This window comes from Halichoeres trimaculatus, unplaced genomic scaffold (assembly GCF_033239565.1).
Source record: "Halichoeres trimaculatus isolate MK-OKI-2021-1 unplaced genomic scaffold, fHalTri1.1 fHalTri1_scaffold_10, whole genome shotgun sequence".
NCBI lineage: Eukaryota > Metazoa > Chordata > Actinopteri > Labriformes > Labridae > Halichoeres > Halichoeres trimaculatus.
In genome coordinates, this window is record NW_027437187.1 from 33502125 (window position 1) to 33514385 (window position 12261).

Below are 12261 nucleotides of genomic sequence, written 5' to 3' on the forward strand. Positions count from 1 at the left end.
AACTTATTGGATAAAGAAGTGAACTTAGTTTATGATCGCGTAGAATAAACCACAAAAACAGGTTCAGCTACATGGTGATGACAAGCTGCGAGCCAACACTCTTTGGAATCTCAGGTTGTTTACACACCTGCACTATGACAGAGGATTTAGGCATTTAAAAAAAAAAAAAGAAACAGAGGCAGGCCAACAAAACGTTTTTGGAGACGTGACTTTTAAAAAAAAAAAAAAAAAAAATCAGACTTTAAAGTAAGAATTCATTCGAAGAAGTCAAAAAATTATTATTGTTACCTCAAAAATGTTTTTCAGTTGCCTTAATTCTGGCAAATACTTATTTTGCACACTCATAAAAAAGGTGAGGTCTGTCAGATCTTTTTTCTTTATGAAGTTTGTACATTTTTCCACATCAACAACCTTTAACATTTAACACAATATACATTTAGTTTAACATAACAAAAGTTCTCAGCCTTTTCCAGGATAAACAGAAAAATAAATTGCTTGACAGTCTTAATTCAGCAAAAACAAAATAAAACAACTGACAAAATCAAATGTTCCTTATTCCTTTGGTTTTGACTCAGTCTATAGTGTTCTGAGTTACCCAACCATTTCTCTGCTGATTGTTCACGCAAAGAACTGCTGCTGATGAGAGGCGGTGCAAGGGATGAGATGGAAAGAAATGATGATAGCCCAGAAACAGGGATGCAGATGTGGACCAATGGGATGAATGAAGATGAAGAGAAGCCAGGCCGAGCTCGAACCTTGAAAGTTTCCTCACCAAAACAAAAAACCAGCCTGCACAAAACGTGCAGAAAGTCACTTAAATTGTAGGGGTGTAAATCACCAGTTTCATGACGATACGATACGATATCGATTCTTTGGACAACCATATGATATTTGGCGATATCACAAAGTCTGTCATGATACGATACGATACGATACGATACGATACGATACGATACGATACGATACGAAACGAAACGAAACGATACGATACGATTCAGGGGCCTTCGATCAATTTAAGACAATATCATGTCCTCACTGAACACAATCAGCAACATTTCACCTGAGGCAAGAAAGAAATACAAAACAATTTTGATAGTTTTATTACTGAAATGTGGAACGATGTGCTGACCTTTGGGAATGATAGTTTGTAGAGGATTATAGCCATCTGTATGATCTAATTATGATTTGAAATTAAAACTGGTTAAATTCAGGTAAGGTGCTTTTTTGCCCCCACAATTACCTTTTGGGTCTTACTGTTATACTGTAATGTTTGATTATTATATCAAGTCATGATGCAACACTATAATTAAAAATGACTGATTACATAAACTTTAATGACCTCCAACATTTGACCATTTTCAATCAAACCAAAATGTGAAGATTTGATTTTAATTAAACCCAAACATTTCTATTGTTCCAAATTAGAACTATCAACTTAACGAACTTAACATTGATAGTTTTTTTTTTTTTTTACTGTGATGCCTGATAACCACAGTTAGTATGTCAGTGTGATCAGACTTTGTTTCACTGTGTAATAGTCGATGTGGAGGAGGAATGACACTCAGCTCTCGCTGTTTCACTTTTTAACTATGTGAAATTTCATGAATCAGTGGCTACAAAATGAAACTATGAGATAACTCACTGCAGTCGTGTGATGATGCAGTCCTGTTGTGTGTGCAGCATGAATCCTCTGCAGTCAGGTCGACCGTATCTTACCCGGATACAGGAGAGCTATTTTATGATTGGCCGATATGTCTGGCTCCCTTTTAGCTCTGTGATGCTAACAGCGTCTTGCTACACGTTCACCTACAGCGGTGTGACTCGGTGGGCGCTAAACAGGACATTTTACAGCAGGAGAAATATCAGGCGTGGCGTGTCAGAGAGTGAAAGGGTTCAAATGTGTTTCTCATACGCTGAGTGCGTGAGGCTTGAGAGGAAACTTCAGAATGACTAGAGTTGGCCACGAGGCTGATGTTGGCATCCAATAAGCTGGCATCCGATAAGAATTTTCCGGTCCACCTTACAAATGTCAAATCGCCTGGAGATGGTGCTATTCAGTCGTTTTCCTGTGTATTTCTGTGTCTTTTTCTGATCAACACCACATAAGTACAGGTCCTAATATAAAACCACATAATAAAAAGACTTCAAACCTGGACTTAATTATTCATCAGGCCCAGACCACATTAGACCAGGTCCAGAACCACAGAAATTAGACTCCTCAAACATGGACTGAAATTCACTGGAGCCTAAGCATTCATAAAAACACAGTCTTTGATTTGTGAAACCTTTCTTCTATGTGTGAAAAAAAAAAAAAAAGTCACATTCCACAGATTTTTGGCTTATCCAGACCACAATAGACCAGGTCCAGGTCCAGAACCACAGCACTTAGACTCCTCAAACCAGGACTGATTTATTCATTGGAGCTTGATTTTATGCATGCTGAGGCTCTGATGAATAAATCAGTCCAGGTTTGAGGAGTCTAAGTGCTGTGATTCTGGACCTGGACCTGGTCTATTGTGGTCTGGATGAGCCAAAAATCAGTGGAATGTGCCTTTATGCATTTTTACAACTAGAATAAAGGTTTCACAAATCAAGGACTGTGTTTTTGTGAATGCCTAAACTCCAGTGAATATTTCAGTCCAGGTTTGAGGAGACTAAGTGCTGTGGTTCTGGACCTGGTCTTTTGTGGTCTGGATGAGCCAAAAATCAGTGGAATGTGCCTTTATGCATTTTTACAACTAGAATAAAGGTTTCACAAACCAGGGACTTTGTTTTTATGAATGCTTAGGCTCTGATGATAATTCAGTCCAGGTCTGAGGAGTCTAAGTGCTGTATTCTGGACTTGGACCTGGACCTGGTCTAATGTGGTCTGAATGAGCCAAAAATCAGTTGAATGTCCCTTTTTGTAATTTTCATAAATAGAACAAAGGTTTCTCAAATCAGAGACTGTGTTTTTATGAATGCTTAGGCTCCAATGATAATTCAGTCCAGGTCTGAGGAGTCTAAGTGCTGTGGTTCTTTACTCAACATCATGGAATTAGCTTATCAAAGTGTTAGCATTGCTACCCTCTTTTCACTTGGTAAAATAAAATGCCTAGCCGGTTATTTATTGCCTGTTCTCTAAATAAATCTTTATTTTAGCTCTTCCTGACTGGTTTTTGTTTAAACACGCTCAAGCTAAAACAGACAATGAAGCTACACATCGCTAATGCTACCAGCTTGCTAAGTTAGCTCACTTACCGGGAAAATCAAGTTGTGTGCATCACTCTCAACAAAGAACTCCATCGTGGGACGTAGATTTCCACTTTCTCTAACGTCTTTTCTTAATCAACAGTCTTCTTTCTGACATCAACCGTTTGTCACTTTTTTTGTAATCTCGATAAGGGATGGGTACCTTTCACATTTGAAACGATACGGTACCGATGCCTGGTACCTGGCAATCGGTACCGGTACTCAACGGTACCAATTTTTGGTACTTTTTGTTTTGTTGTGGTAAAAAATATCAATTTGTTTAATTTCTTTTCTTTTTTTTTTCAACTCAACATATTTATTCGTCAATACGTAATCTTGCAATGTTGTGTTCATGTCCAGCATGGAAAATCGCCTTCTCTTTTACTACCCCAGAGTCACAAGGATGCATTTAGGTACCTAAACATGGTATCTTTTGATTTTACAAAATCGGTACCCGGTACGTTAGACAGAATTCGGTCGGTACCTATAAAAATATCTAACTCGGTACCCATCGCTAATCTCGATGTCTTCTAGAAAAGTCTCTGGTCGGAAAATCCAGTACATGCTTTCTCATCACGCTCCTGAGATCGAGTGAAATTTAACAGATGCACTCCCCATCTTGCTTTTAGATTACGCCACCAGGGGGTGCTGTGCCCACAACATAAACAATGAGTCTATTCTAAAACAGACTTTTTTTTCAACTGAACTGGCTCTTAAAACTGTTTTATCTTAGACAAAAAACACATGAACCATGAATTTCAATATTTGAACTTTTAAACTGCTCTTTTTTTTTAATCATTTTTAAAATGAATTTTATGACTTTTAGTGCTTTTAATCTGTATTTATAGAAAGAAAATGACATTTTAACAGATTTCTAAGGTCTGACTTGAACTCACAGGCTACATAAGCATGAGGTGTTGTTCTCTCCATTCAATGCACAGACACATCCTTTGAGTCAGGTCAGAGAGTCGCAGAAAAGGAACACTTGATTTGTTTTTCAGTCATCCTGTTTCGGTGAATTCAGGTAAGGAATGACGGTAATGTGCAACAAGTAACTTGTCATTTTTTATCAAATGATCCTCAGGTTGTAGAAATGTCTGCTGCCAGCTGTCTGCTGACTGAGGATCAGTTCCTCTGCTCCATCTGTCTGGATGTGTTCACTGATCCTGTCAGTACACCATGTGGACACAACTTCTGTAGAAAATGCATCACCACACACTGGGAAACCAGTACCCTGTGCCAGTGTCCAAACTGCAATAAGGTTTTCAATATTAAACCTGATCTATTAGTGAACACTTTCATCTCTGAGATGGCCACAAGGTACAGACAGTCAGCTCAACAGGAAGCCAGCAGCAGCAGCTCAGAGCAACAAGTTTCCAAACCAGGAGAAGTTTCCTGTGACGTCTGCACTGGAACCAAACTGAAGGCCCTGAAGTCCTGCCTGGTGTGTCTGGCCTCCTACTGTCACACTCACCTGGAGCCTCACCTGAAAATGTCAGGACTGAAGAGACATCATCTGATCGACCCTGTGGAGAACCTGGAGAGCAGGATGTGCGAGAAACACGACAAACTGCTGGAGCTGTTCTGTAAGAACGACCAGATGTGTGTCTGCATGCTGTGCAGTGTGACAGACCACAGGACTCATGATGTTGTTCCTCTGAAAGAAGAATATGAAGGAAAGAAGGCCGAGCTGGGGAAGACAGAGGCTGACATTCAGCAGATGATCCAGAAGAGACGACTGAAGATTGAAGAGATCAAACAGTCAGTGGAGCTCAGTGATAAGAACGCAGACAGAGAGATGGCAGAAGGTGTTCAGGTCTTCAGCGCTCTGAAAGAACGTGTTGAGAGAAGCCAGGCCCAGCTCATCCACACGCTCAAAGAGAAGCAGAGTGAGACACAGAAACAGGCTGAAGGCTTCATCAAAGAGCTGCAACAGGAAATCTCTGAGCTGGAGAAGAGAAGCTCTGAGGTGGAGCAGCTCTCACGCTCTGAAGACCACCTCCACCTTCTCCAAAACTTCACCTCTCTGAACGCTGCTCCACCTACCAAGGACTGGACTGGAGTCAGAGTTCATCCACCTTCATATGAGGGGACTGTGGTGAGAGCTGTGAAGCAGCTGGAGGAGACGCTCAGGGAACAGATGAAGAATCTGATCTCACAGGTGGAGCTGAGGAGACTCCAGCAGTATGAGGTAGATGTGACTCTTGATCCTGATACAGCAAATCCCCGTCTCATCCTGTCTGATGATGGAAAACAAGTTTATCACAGTGATTTAAAGAAGGATCTCCCAGACAATCCAGAGAGATTTAGTATTTATTGTGATGTCCTGGCAAAGCAGAGTTTCTCTTCAGGCAGATTTTACTACGAGGTTCAGGTCAAAGGGAAGACTGAGTGGGGTTTCGGAGTGGCCAAAGAGTCCATCAACAGGAAGGATCAAATCACACTGTCTCCTCAGGATGGTTACTGGACGATTTGTTTAAGGAATGAAAATGATTACCAAGCGTGTGCTGACCAACCAGTCCGTCTCTGTCTGCAGTCTGGTCCTGAGAAGGTGGGGGTGTTTGTGGATTATGAGAAGGGTCTGGTCTCTTTTTACGACGTTGATGCTGCAGCTCTGATCTACTCCTTCACTGGCTGCTCCTTCACTGAGAAACTCTACCCTTACTTTAGCCCCTGTAACAACAAAAGTGGTACAAACTCAGCTCCCCTGATCATCTCTTCTGTTCGTCACACCGAGTAGAACCATTGCTTGATTTTCTACACAAGGACTTTGCATAACTTTCAACCAGATCATTGTGGATTATTGATAATGTTGAAAAAGTTTTTACAGATTCCGATAACCAAGTTCTTATTCATGTTTTATTTTTCTTTAAATGTGTCTCATGATTTGTAACATCTGTACAAAAGAGATATCCCTGCATCGATCAGTTCTCATCACTTCTTTACTTAACTTGAAGATTTTGAAATCAGCTGAAAACATGGACTCTCATATGGCTAATCATATACCGTTGTTTAGTTTTGTCCATCCTCTGTAGGGGCGTAACCATTTACTGTTTAAAAAGTCTAATGTTCCTGGATTATGAGGCTCCTTTGAGAGAAATCAACGCTGTAAACTTTTCATGTGACCTGAATAAAAGCTGTATTGAGAAATAGTTCCTCTCCATGTCATTCTTGTGAGGTGATCAACTAAAGAATCAGGAAGCTCTGTTTTCAGAGACCAATAAAGTAAATCTTATTCTTGCATTCAAAAAACAAGATTGTAATCCTATTGTTCTGTGACTCTTTTCTTTTTGCCACACAATATTAAAACTTTTCATACTTCAAATATTGCAAAATCAGCCTCTTGGAAAACACAACAATCAAATATAAAATATAAAGGATAAATTGATTACTATTGATTATTATTTCATAACACTTGCAGATGATTGGGACATGTAAAAAAAAATCTTGGAATCAAAATTCAGTTTCAAAACATAAAACTGTGTTGGAAGTTGATGGTTGGGTTTTATAAGCTCAAAGAAAAAGGACTTGAGTGTTATCTAATGAATTTTGGTGTCAAATAATCCATAGGATATAATGTAATCTAAATTATTGTGCAGGGTGTGTTGTAGTCATAAAGAGGTAAAACATGTAGATAATACATGAATGTTGAGGTCGCCCTCTTGTGGATATTTTAGAAACTGCAGATTGGCTGAGAATCAGTGTCAGCATGGTTTAGAGTTTTACATTCCAATAATACCAAGATTTATTTCATTTAAAATGTGTGCTGTTCAAACTTATCTTACTAAATACAGGTCAAAGAAAAAGAAATTAACTCTGAAGATGTTTTTCAAAATCCCATCTAAGCCTGAATGTTACCCACTGATTAAGATTTTGTTTTCTCCTGTAATTTAATCAGTAGAAGCTCTTTCACACTAAGTAAAGATGTTTAAAAAACCTGGTCATTAACTTAAATAAGAAAGCAGTTGATACAACGTATGAGTGCATGTCCTCTGTTGCTGCTTCTTCCAGTTACTGTCTCACTGTTATTGTAAGGGGAAAATGAAACATAAACATTTAAAAGTCATGGCTGTTTACTCAGACCAGACTTTAAACTCCTCCCATCAGAGCTACACACAGAGGAGGAGAGACACTGAAGGAGGGGAAAGTTTAACTTCCTGAAACGAAAGTGAAAGTTATTCTGAATCACAGCAGCGCGACTTCACTACGAAGACAAATTCAACTGAAGCTCTCAGGTGAGTACACTAACTAACAAACTAACATACACTTACTAACTTTTCATCAACTACTTTTAACCAAATGTGGGTGAAGTGAACAGAAGCAGCTTGAAAAGATTCAACAAAATTCATACACAGTGTGTCGTTTCCTGTTAACATGGCTGTGTTACACCCAGGGCTTGACATTAACACCCGCCAAATGTGGGTGGATTCCAGCTGTAGCAGGTCACACTGTCACCCCCTACCCGCCACTTTGGCGAGTTGAATTATTTAATTATAGTTTTCTGAAACGGCATGTGAAATACTAAACCCATTGCAGTATGAGACTACGGCACTACAACTCCCATGAGCACTGCCTGCACACAGTGTTTGCTCATTGGACGCGCTCGTCTCGAGCCTCTGTCTTGGACAGCCTGACAGCTCCAGGTGTTTATCACCTGATGACGTGATTTAAAACTTCACACACGTCTTTTTGGCTCTCTATTGTAAACAAATCCCGGGGTTTGAGTCACAAACTAGCGCCAAAACTCCTGTAACTTTTTTCAAGTGAGGACATTTATCGGATGGAGCTCATTTAAACTCACACTGCACTGATCTCACCAACACACACCCAGAGCAGAGGAGGAGAGGAGAGGAGGGGAGGAGGAGAGGAGAGGAGAGGACGTAGAGAAGAGAAACTGTTCACAGATAGGAGGAGCTGTAGGAACAATATTTAAACCTCATAATGTACAAAAATGTATCAAAGTTATATGTAAAAAGTTCACTCTGGCAATACTGTAAACAAACCAAATCATTCTAAATAAATGAAACTTATAGTCCAGTGTGACTTACAGCCTATCTGCTGTTTTCGTCTTCATGACGCATTTTTTGTCTTATGATTGATACGACTTTAAAAAAAGTATAATTATACTACGAAGTGACATAGTCCAGAAAGTATGGTACTTAATTTATTACTGAAAAAAAACTGTTGTAAATAAATATCTAAGCAGACATTTTTTCTTGCTAGTTTTTCAGTTTAGTTTTTATCTTTTCAACTAACCTTCAAGCATAACAAATTTAATTCAATGCAATAATAAACTTCTCCTGTAATGACTTTGTCTTAATTATCTGCATATTTTCATATTAAAGGAGCAAGACCGTTTTAGAACTGAATACCTGATAATGGGGTTAAACATTTATGTAGTCTAGATTTAAGTGTAAACAGAGGTCATTTACGTTTAAAAAGGTTGTAAATCTAGTTCAAGTAAACTTAAGCATGTTTTTGTCTGCTTTCATCATATTAAACATAATTATCCAACAACAAAATTGTGGCTAGTGAAAATGCTGAGTGGCTAGTTACTCTGGAAAACCACTAGCCACAGTGGCTGGTGAGCAAAAATGTTAATGTCAAGCCCTGGTTACAAGAAAGGCCAAAATACACACGACAGGGTGTTTTTTTTATTATCTCATACGCTCAGTGTTGTGGTAGTTTCACTGAAAAGTAAATTTCTAACTCATCACAAGCTATTAAGAAAATAAATGACTTAAAAACTCACTTATTAAAGTGCCCAGTTAAACTGCAAGTACCATGTGTTAGTCTAAGTTTACAGTTCTAAATCATCAGCTAATATGCTCCATAAAATAATTAGCAACGAGGATTTGGAACGAAATAAAGATTTGAGAAAAAAGCTGTAATGTTTTAGGAAAAAAAGCTGTTGTGTTACCAATATTAAGTCATAATGTGTGGAGATTAAAGTCGTAGTTTTAAGAGAATAAAGTCATAATGCTAATGTTTTAGATCAGGGGTTGGCAACCTAGGGCACGGGGGCACAGCTGGCGCGTGAGGCTATTTATGTTGGCAGGCAGAGAATAATTAGAATGAGGAAAAATAAATAATGACAAAATGATCATATTGTGTTCTAATTTAACACTTCATAAGAAACTGAACACACCATACATGTTCTTCCTTACAGTGCATCACTACAAATCTCAACAAGTCTAGTCTGCTAGCTCACAATCACATCCACTGAGCGGCGTCATCATGGCATGTTGTTATATGGACAAAGTTTTAATAGTAGAAAATTAAATCATGATTGTGAGAAATGTCCAATTTTAAACTCCCTTGCTATACTGATGCTGTTCATTTCCAGTTTTTTCTTCATGCTTTTAAAAGTTATAGATAATAAATCTGAAATATTTTGTTATATCCCCACTCCAGAGAGCTGATTTAAACAAACAAACTAACTGAGTAACTGTATTATTTACTACTTATCAATCTTTGACTTTGACCCTCAGGTTGTAGAAATGTCTGCTGCCAGCTGTCTGCTGACTGAGGATCAGTTCCTCTGCTCCATCTGTCTGGATGTGTTCACTGATCCTGTCGCCATACCATGTGGACACAACTTCTGTAAATCCTGCATCACTGAACACTGGAATACCAGCACCCTGTGCCAGTGTCCAAACTGCAAAGAAGTTTTCAACAGAAGACCTGGACTAAAGGTCAACACTTTTATCTCTGAGATGGCCGCTCAGTTCAGACAGTCAGCTAAACAGGAAGCAAGCAGCAGCAGCTCAGAGCAACAAGTTTCCAAACCAGGAGAAGTTTCCTGTGACGTCTGCACTGGAACCAAACTGAAGGCCCTGAAGTCCTGCCTGGTGTGTCTGGTTTCTTACTGTCACACTCACCTGGAGCCTCACCTGAAAATGTCAAGACTGAAGAAACATCAGTTGATCGACCCTGTGGAGAACCTGGAGAGCTGGACGTGTGAGAAGCACGACAAACTGCTGGAGCTGTTCTGTAAGAACGACCAGATGTGTGTCTGCATGCTGTGCAGTGTGACAGACCACAGGACTCATGATGTTGTTCCTCTGAAAGAAGAATATGAAGGAAAGAAGGCCGAGCTGGGGAAGACAGAGGCTGACATTCAGCAGATGATCCAGAAGAGACGACTGAAGATTGAAGAGATCAAACAGTCAGTGGAGCTCAGTAATAAGAACGCAGACAGAGAGATGGCAGAAGGTGTTCAGGTCTTCAGGGCTCTGAAAGAACGTGTTGAGAGAAGCCAGGCCAAGCTCATCCACACGGTCAAAGAGAAGCAGAGAGAGACGCAGAAACAGGCTGAAGGCTTCATCAAAGAGCTGCAACAGGAAATCTCTGAGCTGGAGAAGAGAAGCTCTGAGGTGGAGCAGATCTCACGCTCTGAAGACCACCTCCAACTCCTCCAAAACATCACATCTGTGAACGCTGCTCTACCCACCAAGAACTGGACTGGAGTCAGAGTTCATCCACCTTCATATGAGGGGACTGTGGTCAGAGCTGTGAAGCAGCTGGAGGAGACGCTCAGGGAACAGATGGAGGAGCTGTTCGAAGCTGAGCTGAGGAGAGTCCAGCAGTATGCTACATTTGTGATACTTGATCCTGACTTAGTTCACCCCCAACCCACAGGAAGATATCAGGGCAATGATTGTAGATGTGTCTTGGCAACAAAGAGTTTTTCTTCAGGTAGGTTTTACTTTAAAGTCTCGGTTAAAAAGTGGCCCTCATGGACCTTGGGAGTGGTTAGAAAGATGACGGTCACAAAGGAATACATCATACTTGGCCCCACAAAAGGTAACTGGACTTTATGTCTGAACGGTCAGGGTGAGTACTTTGCTCCTGCTAGTCCTTCAGTTCATCTGTCACTCAAGTCTGATCCTGAGAGGGTAGGGGTGTTTGTGGATTATGAGGAGGGTCTTGTCTCCTTTTATGACATTGATGAAGCATCTTTGATCTTCTCCTTCACTGAGTGCTCCTTCACTGAGGAACTGTACCCTTTCTTCAGCCCCTGTCCAAACGATGGCAGCAAAATCCACACATTTGATTGGAGTTGTGTTATACAATGAGTGATGGTGAGCTGGAGACTTTGCATAGAAATGTTGATAAAGAATAATTTTCCAAGAAGCTCCAGGTTGTATTGGGAATTTTTCCCAGTGCTTTAATATATTTTAAGATGGTAAACATCATGATGTCCATTTCCAGAAAGGCAGTCAACATCTGGGTCCTCAGACTTGTACTGTCCCCTAAAGAGCCCCAAACCTTTCCAGCTATCGCTAAACTTTAACTCTGTGCAATCCCCATCGGTACCTCTGATTGAAATTATATTAAAATTTAAACATTAGCCTGAGTTTGCTCACCTTTGAGGTATCCCAACATGGATTTTTGCAGAGCTGTTCTTTTTGATAGAGCATAATCAGCATTTAAACTGATTATGGTGGAGCATTATCACTGGAATTTGTATCTTTTGTCAGAGACTTACCTGAACTTTGTGTTATTTTCTCTGAAAAAACTGAAACTCTGCCGCCCTCTAGTGGATACTTTGAGTTATTTTTTTGGTTTTGTGTGAAGTTTCATTTTCATCTTCCCTTTCCTTTCTGCATTGAGGTCTATATATCGCTAAGTGAATACATAATATTGTAGTTTATTTATTCTTAATTTGTAGAGATTTTTTTGTTTTCCTTTCAGTCCGTTAACACAAAAAGGCATTACTGTGTGTTTTACAAGTCTTGAAACATGAAAAAAGAGTCATAAAATAGAGAGAGCAGAATGTTAAAAGTAATTTTCAAATGATAATGCACATCAAGTATCTGATGACCTGATTTCATTCTTTGCTTTACAGTTATTTTTCTATTTCCAACTTTTTTTTTTATTAATTGTATTGCAAAACTGTTTAAAAGCTATCTAATTGTTTCCTTACTCCCACCTGGGAAGTCTCTGGTTTTCTGCAGACAGATTTTGCATCATCTAAATCCAAAGCATTAATCTGTGGATCCAGTGTGCTGTTTATTTTTTGGCTAA

At 39.6% G+C, this 12261-nt stretch overlaps 2 protein-coding genes across 3 annotated transcripts; both read left to right on the top strand.

Moving 5' to 3' along the window:
• The first annotated feature begins 4324 nt into the window (after positions 1-4324).
• LOC141796568 (E3 ubiquitin-protein ligase TRIM21-like) lies at positions 4325-5971 on the top strand. Of its 2 annotated transcripts, XM_074677770.1 has the most exons (2): positions 4325-4996; positions 5120-5971. In XM_074677770.1, exons 1-2 carry the CDS (start codon positions 4325-4327, stop codon positions 5969-5971), a joined length of 1524 nt encoding a protein of 507 aa, XP_074533871.1. The 2 variants fall into 2 exon arrangements, with proteins under 2 accessions (XP_074533871.1, XP_074533870.1); XM_074677769.1 differs by having other exon boundaries at positions 4325-5971.
• Positions 5972-7367: 1396 nt separating this feature from the next.
• Positions 7368-11713, top strand: LOC141796591 (nuclear factor 7, brain-like). The gene is made up of 2 exons (XM_074677806.1): positions 7368-7466; positions 9723-11713. Exon 2 carries the CDS (start codon positions 9732-9734, stop codon positions 11307-11309), a length of 1578 nt encoding a protein of 525 aa, XP_074533907.1. The 5' UTR covers positions 7368-7466; positions 9723-9731; the 3' UTR covers positions 11310-11713.
• Positions 11714-12261: the final 548 nt, after the last annotated feature.